This window comes from Molossus molossus, unplaced genomic scaffold, assembly GCF_014108415.1.
Source record: "Molossus molossus isolate mMolMol1 unplaced genomic scaffold, mMolMol1.p scaffold_m16_p_3, whole genome shotgun sequence".
Lineage (NCBI taxonomy): Eukaryota > Metazoa > Chordata > Mammalia > Chiroptera > Molossidae > Molossus > Molossus molossus.
In genome coordinates, this window is record NW_023425366.1 from 1,822,803 (window position 1) to 1,842,465 (window position 19,663).

Below are 19,663 nucleotides of genomic sequence, written 5' to 3' on the forward strand. Positions count from 1 at the left end.
GCTCTAACCGCTTAGCCAAACCGGCCAGGGCTAATTTTTAAATTCTTGACTCAGTTGTCTGAAAATTAAATTGGCATGTGTGGTATAAAGTGTGACCCAAGAAAACTTTACTCTGCATTATTATTTAAGTATGCCAAATAGTGTTGGGAGATGCCTTCTGTCCCTGTAGTGAGGATTTGGTCTAGTATTGGTTTATCTCTTGCTTTTATTACAAAATTTTATTATGCTATTGTCTGTTTCTCAGATTATCTGTACTCTTTCATTGACCTATATTTCTTTTTATGTATGTGTTCTATAATGTTTTTATTTCTGCTCTTATGGTCTAGTGTCTGGTGGTGTAATGCCCGTAATCTCTTACTAACTGTCTTCAGTGGGTCTGGGGAAACAGGTTATGAGCACGGACTGTATAAGCAGCATCTGGCCTCACGCTTTTCCTTCCCTTGCACGCAGCTTCCGTGGACACCACGACCTGGGAGTACCCCGACGTCTGCCGACACTACTTCGGCTCCTTCGGGCAGTGGTCCAGCCTCCTGTTCTCCTTGGTGTCTCTCGTGGGAGCAATGATAGTTTACTGGGTGCTCATGTCCAATTTTCTTTTTAACACTGGAAAGTTTATTTTCAGTAAGTATCCACCCCGCGCGCTTCCACACAGATGCGCTCGGGTGCCGCCGTGCCTGGCATTTCGGGCTCGGCCTTGAATTCGGGACAAAGTGCAGAGCACTGTTTGCAGTTCTGGGAAATAGAGTGGATTCCGTTTGATTTCTGCGGTTATGAGCTCAGATAAAATGTGTATGTTCACTTCCAAAAACTAATTTTTTATCGACTTTAGAAAGAGAGGAAGAGCGAGGGAGGGAGAGAGAGAAACACGCATCAGCTGGTGGCCCCTGCGTGCGCCCCGCCCGGAGTCACACCGCAGCCTTGGGGTAAGGACGATGCTCCAACCAGCGAGCCGCACGGGCCAGGGCTTCAGAACTGATGCTTGAATGAATAGTATTCCTTTAAATCTTAATTAATACACAATATTTCTAAGTTCCAGCAGCTATTTTAAGCATTGTTTTGATCTTTACCACAAAATTTTAGTATAACAGTTTATGAAGTTCAATGGTACCTGTTACTAAAGAAGTTGATGGGAATAAGTTTTGGTCACTGATTTTCAGAATATTGGGATCTAATTTAGGAAACAGTTGAGTAACGGGACTGATGTGCAAGTACATTGTTTATGCTGACAGACTCTGTTGTGGGTACTTTTGTGCCCTGCAGTAATTTAAAGATGTTCCTGCCTGCTGTTTTCTTGAGCATTTTTATTAATGTGTGCTGGATTTCATCAGATACTTAATCCACATTCTTAAAATGATCAGAAGCTTTTCCCCTTCAAGTTGGTAACATAACAAATTAAATGAATACATTTTGTAATATTTAAATCATTTTTATGTTCTGGGAAAACTTAAATTAGTGTATTAGTCATGATACGTATTTCTTAAATTTCTGACTGGACTGAGTTTACTTCTGGGAGGAGCGAGGCTGACTTTGGGACTTTACATCTTTCCTGAGGGATGCCGGCTGCGGATCTGCGCCCTCACACTCTGCTGGGTGAGCTGGTGCACTAGGGCTCCCGTCGGCTCAAGCAGGAGAGACCTGCTCTCTCCCAGCCCTGGGGACCGGAAGTGCAGAGGCACCGTGGCGGGGCTCTGCTCCCCCTGAGCTGGTAGGGAGGAGCCTTCCTGCCTCTTCCTGGCCCTGGTGACTGGCTTTCACCAGGCGTCCATGGCTTTCCGTGGCTTGTCGCCGCATCTCTCCAGCTTCCGCTGTCTCCGTGTGACCGTCTTCCCTGGCTGTGTCTGTGTGAACCCCCCTCTTCCTGCTGAGGACTCCAGTGTGGAGCTTGGCCCCCCCGCCCCCACTGTGACCTCAGCTCTCCTCAGCTGTATCTGCAAAGACTACGTCCTCACAGGGTCCCAGTCACGGTTCCCGGTGGACGGGGGTTTGGGGAGACAGTCTTGAACCCGGTGGACTTGGCATCAAGATTTGACTGTCTAGTCGCCGGTGTGAGTCCCGGCCTCAGGAATAGATAAAGACGCATCACTTCTGATCTCAGTCACGAGTAACCCTCGGAGATGCCGCAGAAGCCCGGTGTCCTTCTAGCTTCACGAGCCTACGACGGTGAACCAGTCCCCTCTGACTTGCTTTATGACCTTACGATCTAATCCGTTTTTACCATCTCTTTAAGTTTTAATCAAACTTTTATTAGTGCTTGCTAAGGTCATAAAAGGCTCACATCGAACAGAACAAAGTGCGTTCTCGGAGGCCCGCAGGGCAGCACAGCCTGTGCCCTCCCCGCGGCTCCCTGTGGAAGGGTGAGGGCCCAGGTGTCCGCCTGGGCCCCTCCTGGCTGCTCCCGGGGGGTCCCCGGGGGGCTCTGAGCGGGGACCACTGTGTGGCCTTTCATCTGGAAAAGCACGGACTACGCTTTGTGAAAACTTTGAACGATTTTCCAGATAAACTGAGCCCTTGTACTGACCAGGTTTTCCCCTCCGCAGACTTCAGACCTTTCTCTGAGTCAGTGAGAGTATGGGGAAGAACTGCACACAGTATCTTTACTGCAGGCTTTGAAGTCAGTTCACTCTGTGGGTAGATTTTTTAAAAATCCTCACTCGTGGCCCTGTCTGGTTTGGCTCAGTGGTTAGAACGTTGGCCCACAAACCAAAGAGTCACGAGTTCGATTCCAGTCAAGGGCACGCACCTCGGTTGCAGTTTGTCCCAGCCCTGGTCGGGTTGTGTGGGAGGCAACCAGTCAGTGTGTCTCTCATATCAGTGTTTTTCTCTCTCTCTCTCTTGTCCCCCTCCCTCCCACTCTCTCTGATGATAAATAGGAAAAATATTCTATTTTTAAATGAGGATTTAAAAAAAAATCCTGAGTCTTTTAAAAATGTCCTCAGTGGGACTGTGACACCAGTGACCTCACTCCTGTGAGTGAGGACGCCCCAGACAGGCTACGTGGGCAGGGTGGTCCGGTGCAGGGGGTCAGCTGATATTGCCACCGGGCGGATCTTAAGGGTGGTTGCAGATGAGACTTCAGCGGGCATCAGCTCGGCGTCTCATTCGGTGCTGAGCTGCGTGTTTCCTTGATTTTCAGATTTCGTCCATCACGTCAATGACACAGATGCCGCACTGAGCACCAATGACAGCAACCCCGGTGAGTCGTTTGGAGCTTGCCTTTGAGCGTGTGTGTTGGTTCCCCGTCTTGCTTCTGAAAAGACTCAAGGTGGAACCTGGGACTGTTCAGGGAAATGATTGGCTCAAAGCCATCGTCACCGTGTCACCTGGGCCACGGTTACATCAAAAACCCACAGCTGCACATTGGTGGTGTTCACGTGAGCTCAGCAGTAGTTCGTAGCACAGCTCACAGGAGCGGCTCGTGTCTGCAGCGTCCACACTTACCCACGAGTGGTCAGTGCATAGTTCCAAGGACCTGTGTCGCTGCTGCTGCTTTTGGCTTAGAAGCGTTCTTCTCGGTCCGTTAACTCAGTTTTAGACATTGATTGTTTCAGGTATTAATGTTTAAGATATACAAATCTGTAGCCTTTAGGATAGTTTATTTCCTAATGATGAATAGAAAGAAGTTAATAACTATGGAAAATTAAATTGAAGATTTGGCACACAAAAATCTTTATTTCCTAGAAAAGTCTCTCTAATTCATTATTAGAAACAATCCTTTGTGGCCTGTGGGTTTGTCCAGTGTGGCAGTCACAGGGAAAGCAGGAATGAAAGCTGATGTCGCCTTGTTAACAGTTACTGTAACCATGTGTAACCCCAAAGCACTCACGTGTTACCTGTCAGAGACACTAAATTCATACCATTTTCAGGGAGATACACTCGTCGCTAAGAGAACAATCCATTCAGTGCATATTTACTAAGCCTGTTACATGACAGGAACTGGTCTAGACTCCAGGGTAAAACGAACAGATAAAAGTCTCTCCAGTGTCTTACTTCACCCCTTCACTACACTGCTAACACTGCTAACACTACAGAATGAATGAGTGAAGCCCGGCCGGTGTGGCTCAGCGGTTGAGCGTCGACCCACATGCACCAAGAGGTCACCGGTTCGATTCCCGGTCAGGGCACATGCCCAGTTTGTGGCCCGATCCCCAGTGGGGGGCATGCAGGAGGTGGCCAGTCGATGTTCTCTCTCATCCATGTTTCTATCTCCCTCCCTCTCCCTTCCTCTCTCTCTAAAATCAATAAAGAAAAAGAAAAATTTTTAAACAAAATGAATGAGTGAAGTGTTAGCTTTTCTGTGGACACACACAATCACACACACACACACACCCCTTTGAATCATTATGCTAAAACATTTTAGTATAATTTTAAAATAAACTTTTTGCATTCTATCCCTTATGTCAGAATTTTCAAAGGATTCTCAAAAGAGAAATTCACTTGACTAGCTGCTCTGCTCTCAGGTGCTGGAACGAGTAGGGTTTTCAGTAGGGCGTCAGTTCCTGGTCGAGCGGATGTCCCCGTCAGCCCCGGAGCTGGAGCTCACCACCCAGTCAGTCTGCTTTGCAGTGACCCCTTGGGTGGATCCAGCTCTCGACTCCTCCATGTACTGTGATCAGTGTGTTAGGTCGTGAGTCTGGAAACAGCCCATCTCAGTTCACGTAGAAACTCCCAGCTGGCGTCTGCGGGGTGCTCGCTGTGTGCGGCCGTCGTCCAAACATTTCACAGCACCTCTAGAAGTAGATGCTGCTGCCTTCGCTCTGGGGTGGGGACTGAAGCCGAGGGAAGCCCGTGGCTTGCGGGAGCCAGTGAGTGTCGCACCCCTCACAGCCACTCATCGGTGCCCTCCAGGCCTGTGCTCCAAGCACTGACTGTTCGCAAAGACAAAGTCCAGCGAAGCTACTTCTGTCCAGAGCAAAGAAGAAAACACGTCACAGCACCAACTAGGAAAGGAGGTGGAGATGGCGTGTTTGTCCGTGTGGCATGTCACATGCTGGAGACGGCACAGGTCTCGGAGTGAGCATGTCACCTGGCTGGTGAGGAGCGGGATGTCCTCAGTGTGAGCGAGTCTCTCGCCAGCGCGCAGGGTTCTCTGCAGAGAGTCGAGGGTCAGCTCACGTACTGCGGGTCTTACGATGCAGAGAGCCGAGGGTCAGCTCACGTACTGCGGGTCTTACGATGCAGAGAGCCGAGGGTCAGCTCACGTACTGCGGGTCTTACGATGCAGAGAGCCGAGGGTCAGCTCACGTACTGCGGGTCTTACGATGCAGAGAGCCGAGGGTCAGCTCACGTACTGCGGGTCTTACGAAGCAGAGAGCCGAGGGTCAGCTCACGTACTGCGGTCTTACGATGCAGAGAGCCGAGGGTTAGCTCACGTACTGCGGGTCTTACGATGCAGAGAGCCGAGGGTTAGCACACGTACTGCGGGTCTTACGAAGCAGAGAGCCGAGGGTTAGCTCACGTACTGCGGGTCTTACGAAGCAGAGAGCCGAGGGTTATTTAGCACACGTACTGCGGGTCTTACGATGCAGAGAGCAGAGGGTTAGCTCACATACTGCGGGTCTTACGATGCAGAGAGCCGAGGGTTAGCTCACGTACTGCGGGTCTTACGATGCAGAGAGCAGAGGGTTAGCTCACGTACTGCGGGGTCTTATGAAGCAGAGAGCCGAGGGTTATATAGCTCAGGTACTGCGGGGTCTTACGCAGCAGCCGAGGGTTAGCACACGTACTGCGGGTCTTACGAAGCAGAGAGCAGAGGGTTAGCACACGTACTGCGGGTCTTACGATGCAGAGAGCAGAGGGTTAGCTCACGTACTGCGGGTCTTACGATGCAGAGAGCCGAGGGTTAGCTCACGTACTGCGGGTCTTACGAAGCAGAGAGCCGAGGGTCAGCGCACGTACTCGGGTCTTACTAAGCAGAGAGCCGAGGGTTAGCTCACGTACTGTGGGTCTTACGAAGCAGAGAGCCGAGGGTCAGCGCACGTACTCGGGTCTTACGATGCAGAGAGCCGAGGGTTAGCTCACGTACTGCAGGTCTTACGAAGCAGAGAGCAGAGGGTTAGCTCACGTACTGCGGGTCTTACGATGCAGAGAGCCAAGGGTTAGCTCACGTACTGCGGGTCTTACGAAGCAGAGAGCAGAGGGTTAGCTCACGTACTGTGGGGTCTTACGAAATTGGACCATGAGAAGGAATGACTCGTGTTCTACTTGCTGACAGAAGAAAGTGCCACTTGAAGCCGGTGTAGGGAAAGCAAATGTTGCTTCCCGGTGCTCGGGATAACATCTGGGCTCCGCAGCTGCCGTGAAGCATGATGAGCTTCCAGAATTACTGTGGATTGCTGGAGTTCAAGGTCCTTGCGCCATAGCCAGTACTTAGGCTTTGGCAATACCGTGACAGCTGTTTCAGAGAGGTTTTGTCCTTTGCCCTTGGTGTGGATTACCATCACAACAGACGGCTGCCCTGAGGACGTCTGTGTTGTCATATACATACGACCAGATGCCGTCCAGCCCAACACTTCCGCTCTGGCCATGGAACCAAAGGGTTTTTGTTGGGATCGTTTTATAGTTTCCAGTAGAAATTAAGGATATACCTCAAGATCTTCTAGCATTCTTCCCCCTTTAGTGTTTTCTAGGTAAGATGTTTCTAACAGACACACGTTTCTACCCTACACAAGGAGAAGCCTCGGTCTCCTCCAGGGGAAGCTGTGTGCTCGGGAAAGTCCGCGGCTGTGTGTGGGTGGTCGCTCTGCTCCCTGCGCTGCGCCCTGACCCGATGTTTCCCTCGCAGTGACCTGTCCCAGTGCAGGGAGCGGCCATCCTGACAACGGCTCCGCGACCTACGGCAGCGGCCCAGACCTGCAGCAGTTTGAGAAGTGGTGGGACAAGTCCAGGACCGTGCCCTTCTACCTCATAGGGCTCCTCCTGCCGCTGCTCAGTTTCAAGTCGCCGTCCTTCTTTTCCAAGTTCAACATCCTCGGTGAGCTGGGCGCCGGGACGGCCTCGTGCCCCGGAGCGGGGCAGCCCCGGGGAGGGCTGCCTCCCGGCCTGCTCCTCGGTGCCTGGCTGGTCTTGGTGGAGTTTGGCCCAGAGGGAAACGTCGATGACCACTGGAGCCCAGGCTCCTGCAGAGACAGTCAGTGGGTTCCCACTGGGCCGTCGCTGGGCGAGCACCCCCTCGTTCCCTCAGAGTGTGGGTCCCAGGAGGAAGTAGACACGCCTTCCGGGCAGAGACCCAGGTCCATGTTAGAGGGAGTCTCAGGTCCTAAGGTTAGAACCCACAAGGGAGGGTAGGGCATTGTGTTTCCTATTCAAGAGCAGAGCGCAGAACTGTCGCCTGACTTTGACCCAGGGCGTCCTCTGGCTCTGTCCTCAGGCTGCTCTGCCCGAGCTTGTCCTCGGTGCACCTACTGGGAACACTTCTGCCTCCTCAGAGGAACAGGCTTCCCTCTGGGGCCTCTCCCAAGTCTCTGAGACCACGGAGGCGATGCTTGGACCGTGTCTTCCTCTACAGCCTGGAGAGACCAGAGCAGTCCCCAGGGGAGCTCAGAGCTGGGTAACTAAAGACAGGGGTGCCGTTCGTGCAGAACTGATCACCCAGGTAGAGCACAGGGCTCCGCCTGCAGTTCTGACCTCCTGGTGGGCAGCCTGGCGGGTAAGATCATTCAGTTCACAGTCACTGAGGAGAAGGCGTCTGGGCTTCCAGCAAACAGGAGGGTGAGCTAAGTCATCCTTCCTCCCGCCTCACAGCGGGTGCACTGCCCAGACACACAGAAGATGGACAGTTGGGTCCTAAAAGCTTCGGCCTCTTGTGTTCATCCTTTCTGATCAGCTTGTCTCCAGCCCACAGTGGAGCGCACGTAGCCCATCTGGTTTCCTGAGCCGCTTGCCGACTTTCCTGTGGAGCAAGTCTTGGAAAGTTAGCTTACAAACCAAGGGAAGGGTTTGCTCATTCGGGCAAAGCAATCACCAGACGTCCAACCAGGTTGATTATTTTTCACCCCCTTAAGGACACTGTACTGTTACCCCTCTTCTTGCTACTTCTCTTTTGGATCTGTAGCTTCTTCAGAGAAATTAGCATCTAATTCCTCCAGAAACCTTTCCCAACTCCACTCTGTCATGACTAGACTTAATCCCTTAACAGAAATAACCCTCCGACTCCCAGACTGAAACATTCCAAATGCCTCCTGCCCGTGTCTGACACCTGGGAATGGAATTGGAGTCTTTCCACCTACAGGTGTGCTACCCCAGCACACCTCACCTGACCCCAGAGCAGACTGCGGGAAGTGCGGCTCATCGCCTCTCTGACGGGGGACGGCCCACGCTCACTGCTCTGCCTTCGTCACTACACCCCGGAGGCTGTGGCCGCACTTAGACTTCAGCCTGTGACCGTCCCTAGTGCGGCCAGCAGAGAACGAGTCAGCCTCCTGTTGTCTTTTTTCTCCTGTGCAACATGACAGTTCTGCCGCGGGCTCCATGTGTGTCCTCGGCTAAACCCAACGCATAAGCAAACTGGGCAGTTCAGCGAGACGTGGGCTGCCTCACCTGCTCTCCTGGGCCTTCGGCACCGTCTTCCGCTTGTTTTCTGATGACTCGCAGAGCTGGCTCCTGTCCTCTAGGTCCCCCTGGGCTGTAGTGGGCGGAAGCAGGGACAGGAGCAATGTCCGGCCCTCGCTGAGAATGCAGGAGCACGGCTGGGTTTTGAGCAGGTCTGCAGTGGAGAGATGAGCGTTTCTGAATGTCTCCCTCACAGGCACAGTGTCCATCGTCTTCTTGACCTTCCTCGTCACCGTGAAGGCTGTTCACTTGGGATTTCATTTGGAATTTCATTGGCTTACACCCACAGAGTTTTTTGTACCAGGTGAGCTATTTTAAAATAAAGAATTAATAAATGACAATAATGTGATCTTTAACTTAACTGCTTTGGACTGTTGCTGTTGATGCTCTGAAGCTGAAAACAAGAGTCTAGTTGAGCCCTGACCAGGTGGCTCAGTGGGTGGGGCATCATCGCCTACCAAAAGGTTGCAGGTTCAATTCCTGGTCAGGGCATATACCTGGGTTGCGGGTTCGATCCCCAGTCGGGAAGGCAACTAATTGATATTTCTCACATTGATGTTTCTCTCCCTCCCCTTGCTCTAAAATCAGTAAGCATGTCCTCAGGTGAAGGTTTAGAAAAGAGTCCCGTTGGAATCACTCTGCTTTTCTTACAGGTAGGGAGTCACCTGGGCCCTTTGTCATCTCTGCCTGGGAGTGAAGTCCAATCAAGTTACAGTGCAGACAGAGAATCAAGACCACACTGTCTAGACTTCTGAGAAAACATACCCTAGAATTTTAGAAACGTAAAACGTGGTCTATGATTAACATGTGGATAATACTGCTCACAACACAACTGCTCCCCTTACGGGGTTTTATATCAGTTTGCAGGCCAATGGCGGAGAGCCAGTGTCCCCCCCCCTTTCCCTCATGGTTTTACTAGGCGACTTCTTACGTGTCACCCAAATCTACAGGATGTGGACATGGTGAAAGCACCGTGAGGCCGTGCGTGGACAGTGCTCAGTGAGCAGATAGGTGAGAAAACGAAGTGGCTGTCACACCCATGGCAAGTGAGGACACAGCCGTGAGGGTCTGCTGGTCAGCAGCTGCTGCCCTCCCCTTCTTCCGGTGCTGACCCAGGCCCCCGAGTTTCGGTCCCCCGCTCAGGGTCTGCTGTGCCCCCCAAGGCTGCACTGCAGGTCGTTTGCCACCCTTTGATCCTGCTGTGACCACGTCCTTGGGTGTTCATGTGGGCTGAGTTGGTCAGTGGAAGTTGTTTATGTAACCATGGTTACTGGTTTTCATGTGGTTGCATTAGCTTTGATTTTTTTATTTCTCGTAGAAGCCTTGTGAAGACTAAAGACTGTAAATTCTGGGTAAAGGAAGTGCTGGGGTTTGGAAGGTATCTCCCTCCTGAATGCATGGAAAACTGGGCACTGGTAAAAGGACCACTGTGAGCTAGTGATCGGTAGAAATGGTCCTCCAGCGATCGGTAGAAATGGTCCTCCAGCGATCGGTAGAAATGGTAGAAATGGTCCTCCAGCGATCGGTAGAAATGGTCCTCCAGCGTTCGGTAGAAATGGTCTTCCAGTGATGGATAGAAATGGTCCTCCAGCGATGGGTAGAAATGGTCCTCCAGCGATCGGTAGAAATGGTCTTCCAGCGATGGATAGAAATGGTCCTCCAGCGATCGGTAGAAATGGTCTTCCAGCGATGGATAGAAATGGTCCTCCAGCGATCGGTAGAAATGGTCCTCCAGCGATGGATAGAAATGGTCCTCCAGCGATGGGTAGAAATGGTCCTCCAGCGATCGGTAGAAATGGTCTTCCAGCGATCGGTAGAAATGGTCCTCCAGCGATGGATAGAAATGGTCCTCCAGCGATGGGTAGAAATGGTCCTCCAGCAATCGGTAGAAATGGTCCTCCAGCGATGGATAGAAATGGTCCTCCAGCGATCGGTAGAAATGGTCCTCTAGCGATGGGTAGAAATGGTCCTCCAGCGATGGATAGAAATGGTCCTCCAGCGATGGGTAGAAATGGTCCTCCAGCGATGGGTAGAAATGGTCCTCCGGCAGTCAGTAGAAATGGTCCTCCAGAGATCAGTAGAAATGATCTTCCAGTGGTCGGTAGAAATGGTCCTCCAGAGATCAGTAGAAATGGTAGAAATGGTCCTCCAGCGATGGGTAGAAATGGTCCTCCAGCGATGGGTAGAAATGGTCCTCCGGCGGTCAGTAGAAATGGTCCTCCAGCGATTGGTGGAAATGGTCTTCTAACAGCCTTTAGTGGTTTCCCGTCTCGCTCAGAATAAAGACGTCTGTTGTAGCTGACAGGCCCTGTGTGATCTGACTCCTGGCTTCCTCTCTGATCGCACCTCCTGCCACTTTCCTGCTTGTCCAGCCCAGACCAGCATGGTCCTCCTGGCCGTTCTGCACGAAAGCCGAGCATCCTCCTAGCTCAGCATCTTGCACTTCCTGGTCCCTGTACACTAAATGGCTGTCCCTTCTCAATGCCACTCGGTTATGTCGTTGGAGACAGCCTTCCTGTTTCTGCTCACCCCACCGCCACCTCCTTTTTCTTCCTTCTTCGGAGCTCTCGTCGCTACCGGAGATTATGTGCAAGTGTCCCTGGACACCTGGGACGATTCAGTTCCTGGTTCTGAGAGTGAGCTGAACGGTGAGGGACAGCTACTGTTCTCGTCGACTTGGTTCCTGAGTTTCCGGTCGAAAGTGGCAGAAGTCAGGATAACAAGGACCGATCCACAAATGTTCCCAAGTCTCTCTCGGTCTTGGATTCGGGTAGTGACAGTTCAGGCGGGGCGGGGTGATGGAAGGCGTTTAGTTTTCACCTGTGCGCCGGTCCCCCTAGCTAGGACGTTAGCTCCCTGGGCAAAGGGTGTTGTTTCCGTTCTTTATGCTTCCGTCACTCTTGCATCCCCTGTTGCTGTTGCTGTTGCCCTTGCATCCCCAGGGCCAGAGTGTACGGTGAACATTTAGCCAATAATCGTGGAAGGAACAGATGCTTTTATCTCTACTTTCTCCTAAATTCCATTAAAACAACAGCAAAGAGAAAAATAAAAACACTAACCCAAAGAGACTGGAGAAGAGATGAGGGCCGACGGGAGATGGCGCAGGATTTTAGAAGCTGCGAACTGGCATTGTTTGGCAGCTGACCGCAGAGCAATCCCTGTAGACAGGGGTTTGAACACGAAGGAGGCCATGTGAGCCGTCCAGTCCTTAAAGTCTCAGCAGCTGGGGTGCGGGGTTGCTCCGAAAGCCAGGGAGGAGAAGGAGCGGTGCGAACAGCCGAGCAGGAGGCAGAAGAACAGCCAGCCTCGGAGCCGGGCTGCTACAGTCTCAGCAGCTGGGGTGCGGGGGTGCTCCGAAAGCCAGGGAGGAGAAGGAGCGGTGCGAACAGCCGAGCAGGAGGCAGAAGAACAGCCAGCCTCGGAGCCGGGCTGCCGAGCGAGCGCAGCGCAGGGTGGGAAGGAGGCTCTCGTCCGGGACCCAGTGCGGGCGCGGGCGCCGGCGCCGTGTGGGTGGTGGTGCGGCCCGTCTGGAGCCTCGTGCTCAGAAATCAGCGGGCTGGTCCAAAGTGAAAGGAAAAGAAATAGGCATTTTTGTTGAGAATAAGAGCATACATTTAAAATATGCCAAATAGTTAGAAGTAGTTACCTCTGAGAAACAGGGTTCAGGAGGGTTACGGAACGAGCCGAGCCTGGTTTCTATTAGAAGCCTTGCAGCGCGTTTGACTTGCAACAATGTGCACGTTCGAGACGGCAACTAAGGCGGTGCTTTCACAGTGGAAGACGCGGGCGCTTGGAGACACTGGAGAGAGCCTCAGGCGCCGGTTTTCACAAACTGGGGCCATTTGCCACGTGACAGCAGCACCGTGTTCCTCTGCAACCAGGAAAAAGTGTTTTCTAATGTCGGTGGAAGAAACGTCCAAATCTGTAAGAATTTTTTAGTTTATTTGAGCCAAACTGATGACAGTTGCTAAGAAGCAAATCTGGACGGATTGAGAAACTGCTCTGGAGGATGGCGGCTCTGTAGCTCAGTGTGTACATTGCAGTCAAGGGGGGGCGCAAGGGGCACTCAGAATCCAGGGGTGGGAGGTCAGGGAGGCGGAGAAAGTGAAGCGGCGACATCGCTGAGATTGGATAAAAGTAAAACGAAGAGGAAAGCTTTTCCGTAGGTGGGCACGGGACACAGCAGGCGCAGATGGTGTGTGAGCAGCGGGGGCACAGTGAGGGTTCCGCGGTCTCTGCTGCGGTGGGAGGCTGTGCCTGAGGGGCCTGGGAAAGGGACTGCCTGACCCTCCGAAGGCATGTTGTCCTAGGTGCACAAAGGCTATGGACGGGCTCAGTTACCGTCGAGATCGACCCTTGTCAGGGAAGAAACCGGCCTAGGACATCACCACCCGCCATGAACTGCTTTTAGTTAGGAAGTTTGAATTTCAGACCATCACCTTAGGTCTCTGAATTGGCAAGGCCTCCCCTGAGCCCGTCAGGCTCAGTATGTGGCCCCTTTTGACCTACACGAATCATATGTGTTTCCAGTGGTTTTATTACTCATTGTCCATTAGGAGTGGACTCCGTCTTACCACTCACTCCTTGGCACTTACTAATGCCTGCGAGTGTAATAGAATTTCTCCTTATTTTTATGGGTATGGCTTACCTCTCTTGTTTTTGAACTCTTTTTCGGAGTCTAACACATATATACAAAAGTGCACGACTCCTAAGTGTACAGCTTGATCTATGTTCCCAAATGGAACACCCACAATGCCCAGCACCCAGAGCATAAACAGAAATTACTGGCCCCCCAGGAGGCACCCTCGTTCCTCCTAACTGGTTGTCTCCCTGCCAGAAGACCACCTCTGACTTCCAGCCCAGAGGGTAGCGGGCCCAGTTTAGCTTTGTGTAAAGGGAACGTGCGCTTCGTCAACTTGGTGTCGGGGTCCCTCCGGCAGCGTTGGCCGTGGTGTTGATCATGCTGCCGTGTGCGTTGGTGGTTTGTTCCTCCTGTTGGCATTTCCGTGTGTGACTCTGCCACGGTGTTTCCCTCTCCCAGGGCAGGGACGCGGGAGCCACCTCCAGTGTGTGACGAGCGCGGTCATTGCCACGTCTTCATCCTGGTCGGTGTCTTTGTGGGGGTGGCGGCTGTCTCCCCCGTGTCAACCGGGAGTGGGTCTGAGGGGTCAGAGGGCATGCATAGGTTCTGCTTCAGGGACCTCGCCAGACATTCCAGGGCAGCTGTCCCAGCTCCGCTCCGCCAGCAGCGTCCACACTTCCTGTCTCCCTCCTCCACCCTCCTGCTGCTACGAGTGTGTTGCCCTCGGACTCGGGTGGCCTGGTGGCCGAGGAAGCCAGCACCCTTTCTCTGTCCATCGGCAGTTTGGATTACCGCCTTGGTCAAGTGCCTCTTCAGGTGTTTTGCCCAATTTTCTATTTCTCAAATGGGTTTATAAGCACTCTTTGTACATTCTACATACACATCTGTTGTCAGATTAAAGTATTTCAAGTATCCCACACACACACACACCCTGCTTGCTTTCTTTTTTTTTTTTTTTATCCTCACCTGAGAACATTTTTTGATATTTTGCTCAGATAGAGTGAGAGGGAGAGAGAGAAACATCGACGTGAAAGCTACACATCGAGTGGCTGCCACCCACATGACCCAACCAGGGCCGGGGACAAACTGCAACTGAGGTACATGCCCTTAGCGGGAACCGAACCCGGGTCTCTCTGGACCGCAGGCCGACACTCTAACCGCTGAGCCAAACCGGCCAGGGCCTGCTTGCTTTCTTAATATGCCTTCTCCAAGGGATAAAGCAGCAGCTTGGAAACGTCGGAAGTTTGGGGCTCCTTTAAGACCACCTCGCCCAGGAGTCTGTCCTGTGAGTCACCGGGCGGTGTGGTGGCCCCACTGGAGTCTCCATCCCTTCACTTCATCTGTGTGTGTTCTTAAAGCTGCAGTAAGTCCCTTGCAGGCAGCATCCAACTGGGTCTTGTTTTTCATCCGTTCAGCCAGTCTGTCTTTTGTTTGGAGAATTTAGTCTATTTACATTTCAACTAATTATTGATAGGTATGGACTTACTATTGCCATTTTGTTCATTGATTTCTGGGTGTCTTGGAATTTCTTCCTTTGTGATTTGATGACTTTGAATTCCTACTGAAGAGTTTTTCCATTGTTTCTCTAAAAAGAATAGCTACAGAAATGTCAAATGTAAATAATAATTTTACCCTCTTCCCAAAATCAGTGCCTCTGTTATAATTACATAAGTATAATGCTGCCGTGGAGATGATGTCATCCTTACTACTCTCATTTCAAGGTAACTTTGTGTTTATTGCAAAAAATTTAGAAAACATAGGTAAGTGGTTAATTTGAATTAGACCCCATTAGCCAGACATAACCACTAGTTATACTTTGAAATATCCCTCCAGTCTTTTTCTTTGCATACACACACACATTTTTAAATAAAAGTATACTGTACATGCTGTTTGAATCATGAGCATTTGTCACAACATGAAATGCATATCACTGAGCAACTCATCATGGTTTAGCTGTTCCCCTGTATGTAGACATTTAAGTTATTTCCATTATTTTTAAGCATTGCTTTTTAGATTACCCATTAAAAAATATTAAATGATCCTGGCCAGTGTTACTCAGTGGATTGAGCATCGTCCCATGGACTAAGAGGTCCTGGTTCAATTCCCAGTCAGGGCACATGCCTGGGTTGGGGCTCAGTCCCCAGTAGGGGGCGTGTATCTCTCTCACATCAATGTTTCTATCTCTCCCTTCCTCTCTCTCTAAAAAAAAATCAATAAAAACATATTTAAAAACAAAAAAATGTTAAATGACCAATTCTCTCTTCCATGATTCCTTTTCTAAAAGTATATTTTCTGGCAAATTAAAGTATTAGGGATGGAGGAAGCTGAGAGTCACACAGGCACTGGACCTGCTCTGCCACGTGCGGGCAGGTGACCACAGGCAGGGACGCCCGGTGTGACGTCGGATTCCTTTCCTTTCCCGGGTAGGTCCTTTCCTCGGGCAGAATGTTAACCTGGAGGAACTTTGTGAAGATGTTTTAATCATTTTCTTCCCTGAATAGACTGAGGCAACTGGTTTTCAGTGATCAACTTTTGGCAACTTGTATTCCTTTCCTTTTCTTGTCCATTTTAATGTGTTTCCCCTCTCTTTTCCTCCTAGAGATCAGATCTAAGTTCCCACAGCTGACTGGAGTGCTCACCCTTGCTTTCTTCATTCACAATTGTATCATCACACTCCTGAAGAACAACAAGAACCAAGGGAACAATGTGAGTAGTTGTCTGAGGGTCAGTTTTGGTGACTGGAGCCCGATGTTCAAATGTAAGCCACAGAGCAGGGGTCAACACACTTTTTCTGTAAAGGTTCAGATGGTAAATATTTTAGGCCTTGCGGGACATGTGCTCTTTGTTATCACCACCCAAGTCTGCCATAGACAATATGTAAACAAGGCTTGGTGGCTGTGTTTCAAGAAAACTCTAATTACCGAAACAGACCGCTGGCAGATTTCGCTCCTGCACCACAGCGTGCCAATCCGGCTTGAGCAATCACTGAAAAAATAAAGAGGCTTGGCTAACTGCCAGGGGTGGTGATAACACCTTTAAAAATACCCAAGTGATCTAAAAGACAAGAAAAGGGAAACAAAGAATAGATAGGACAAATAGAAGACACTTAGCAAAATAACAGATTAAAACCCCATAATATTAATAGTTACATTAAATAAAAATAGTCTAAATACTGCCATTAAAAGATAGGGATTGTCAGACTGATTAAAAGAATCAAACCTAACCACATGCTATCTATAAGAAACTTACTTTAGATATAAAGATGTACCATAAAGACACTAAACACAAGAAAGGTTGAGTGGCTGCTGTATATCCAGGCAGACCTCAGAACGAGGAGTGTTGCAGAGTATAGAAGAACATTGCACAGTGATCCTTAGGGACTGACTCATCAAGAAGACATAATAATCCTAAATATGTGTGCATCCAGTGACGGAGCTCCCAGATAATGAAGCAGTCGCTGTGACAACTGAAAGAAGACAGATCTTTGATTATAATTAAAGATATCAAGACCTCTCCCTTACTGACAAAACAAAGAAAAAATAAATAAGGGTATAGAAAACGTGAAAAACACTGTCAACCTACTTGATCGAATTGGCATCTATAGAAGTCTTCTCTCAAACAACAGCAGGATGGACATTTGTGTCAAATGCACATGGAACATTTACCAACATAACCACATATTGAACAAGTCTCAAAAAGTTTAAAAAGATTGAAATCATACCAAGTATTTCTTTGACCATGGTGAAGTTAGATATCAGGAATAGAAAAAAATTTGGACAATTGACAAATATGTGGAAATCAAACAACATATATTTAAATAACCAATGGATCAAAGAAGAAAAAATTAGAAAATACTTTGAGATTACTGAAAACGAATACAAAACATAGCAGAACTTACAGGATGCAGCTAAAGCAGTGCTTAGAGGGAAATGTGTAGCTATAAACACCTACATCAGAAAATAAGAAAGAGCTCAAACCAATAAGCTAATCTTTTACCTTAAGACACTGGAAAAACAACAAACTAAACCCGAAGCAAGCACAAGTTAACCAATTATTTATAACCTTGTCTGTAGACTTTTAACTCAGTGTAATAGCTTATAACCATGTAAACAAAAGTCATGATGAAGCTCTGATCGAGGTCTACAGAGTTGTCACTGAAATTCAATGGAAGGAAACACTCCCTGTGCCTCAGGATTCTGAGAAGGCTTCAAGTAATGTTCAGCAGAGTCAGGAAGAAGGCAAAAACCATTCTAAGTAGAAGGAAGTTAGCTCTCAAATGAAGGCAAGAATGCAGGCCAAGCTCTTCAATTTTCATCTTTTTTGTTAACTAGTAACATACATGTGGCATATTGCCCGTGAATGGAGTTGCATTGAGTAAAGCTGGATTTTCCAAATTTTCTAACTTGGTGACCTTCAAATTTCATTTTCTCCCTATGCGATAATAGTCTAATTTATACTGACCCCTCCGGGTTGTAATCAAAGCAGGAAAACGTGATCGGGAGCATCGTAGGGGCTGGCTGGACCGTTTGATACTGACCCCTCCGGGTTGTAATCAAAGCAGGAAAACATGATCGGGAGTATCGTAGGGGCTGGCTGGACCGTTTCGGCTTCTCTCCAACGTTCCCAGGCTGGGTCTCTGTCACCAGGAGCGAGCGTCTCCCATCTCCCCCAGATTCTTTCTGGTGCCTGTCAGCTTGTCTGCAGGGAGAACGCTCACTCCTCTGGGGTGTCTTCCTGCAGTGTTACAAGTGACATCCCCAGGAAGACACCCACTGAACCTCATGGAGTCTGCCGTCTGTCCTCTCCTGGCTGCCTGGGCTTCGGGTGACAGCCGGCGTCCCCGAGGTCCCTGGAGGCACGAGACAGCCAGGGCGGGAGCGCTGTGTGCTCCCCAAGAACTGGGGCTGGGGGAGGCCGCGGTCCAGCGCTCGCTGCCCTTTGCGCAGAGGCCGTGGGGGGAGTTCCCTGTGCTCCCATCTCGGGAGTTTTCTGCGAAGAACTCGCTGTCATTCGACGGGGTCACCTGGCCCTTCCCGCTCCTGTTTTTGCCATGGTGGTTGACAAATCACGTTCTCTCCTGGTTTGCTGCACGTTTTTAAGGCAAAATGTATTTCTAGAGTTTAATTTTTTCTCCTGCTTTAGGTTTGGTTTCTGTCCTGGAAATGCTTGGTCTCCTTGCACATATTCTTCATCTTTTGATGCAGTAGGAAGACAGTGTCACCTCTCTCAGTAAACACTGGGACTCGGGGGTATGGAGGGGGCACTGGTTCACCTCTAACCGCCCCCCCGTCTCCTTCGCAAGTTCCCTGCCATCGCACACGACTGAGCTGGCTGCCCGAGCTCTGGGAGGTCTGGAGAGGCACGGGAAACACTGTTGTCGTTCCACAGGAACAGTGCGTGTCCTTAGCGGACACCCTGGTGCCGGCTCAGCACTCTGTCCCAGTCAGCTGTCCCCTTGTGCCAACTCGAACCAAGGACCCAGAAACCCACTTTGTGAAGTAGGCTCTCATGCATTTCGTCCTTCTGCCCGGAAGCCTGCGTCTCCGCCCTCACCACAGTCTCTTCGGTGGCCGAGGAGGACGGCCGTGTACCGGGAGCCTGGGAGTGAAGCTCACGACGACTGTGACGTGTCGTGTCTTTACCCGAGACGCTGTGTTTCCACTGCGCCCGTGGTTGTGTGTGTGACCAGCAGACAGTCCTGAAGCGATGAGTTAGATTGCGGGCCTGTGTCCTCAGCGTCAGCTACCACGTCTAGTTCAGTTCCGTCGGTGTCCCCAGCAGCATGGTGTGGACTTCATTTACCCCAGGATTGGACTGTGGGTGTTTGCATCAAGTGGCAGCTCCTCGCCATTCCGTTCACAAGTCAGTCCCTAAGTGACAGGTGCGCGTCGTGGCTGGTCACCAGCCCTCACTTCTCAGGCTGTCGTGTGGGGTCACAGTGCGCCTGTCAGTCCCCACATAGCCGCTCAGCGGGCGGGCATGGCTCTCCGGTCTCCCAGTCGTGAACCCACGTGAGATAGCAGCTCGAGGCAGGGAGCAGGCGGACGGGTGCAAGTGCGGGAGGAGGGAGGGGGTGGCCTGGGGCGCAGTGAGTCGGACCTGATGGCCGGAGGCGTCACCGTGGCACCCGACAGTGGGCACCTCGCACACTGCGCTCCAGAGCCCCGGCGCGCAGCCCCAGGGACCAGGCGGTGCCAGACTGCGCGGGATGAGCAGAGGTGGAGGGTGAGGCCCCAGGGCCCCCGCGCACAGGCTTCCGTCCAATTGGCTGAGAAGGATCCCCTGGGGCTGCGGGCCCCACGGACACACTGGAAGCCGCTGTGGTCCTGGGAGAAGCGGAACAGCCCGAGGCAGGGAGTGTGCTCTGCGTGGGAGTTACACCCCGAGGGCACAGCACCTCCTCACGGGACGTCACCTCGCGTCAGTGCTTCTGGGGTCTCCTGTCGGTGTGCTGACACTGGGCTGCTGTTCGTTCCCTAGGCGTTTGTGCCGACGGGGAGTTCGGTGTTCTGCCAGCAGTGGTCAGAGCTGCGG

The 19,663-nt window shown here is 51.0% G+C and overlaps 1 protein-coding gene across 8 annotated transcripts in view; it reads left to right on the forward strand.

Moving 5' to 3' along the window:
* SLC38A9 (solute carrier family 38 member 9) overlaps positions 1 to 19,663 on the forward strand; it is a 61,612-nt gene that overhangs the window by 24,543 nt on the left and 17,406 nt on the right. For 5 of the 8 annotated variants that reach the window (XM_036279072.1, XM_036279066.1, XM_036279067.1 and 2 more), the window contains 5 exons: positions 451 to 621; positions 3,134 to 3,193; positions 6,782 to 6,970; positions 8,744 to 8,851; positions 15,729 to 15,835. In XM_036279072.1, coding sequence (XP_036134965.1) covers positions 451 to 621; positions 3,134 to 3,193; positions 6,782 to 6,970; positions 8,744 to 8,851; positions 15,729 to 15,835 — 635 coding nt within the window. The remainder of the gene's footprint in view (positions 1 to 450; positions 622 to 3,133; positions 3,194 to 6,781; positions 6,971 to 8,743; positions 8,852 to 15,728; positions 15,836 to 19,663) is intronic. The other 3 variants (XM_036279071.1, XM_036279070.1, XM_036279073.1) reach the window with 3 other exon arrangements.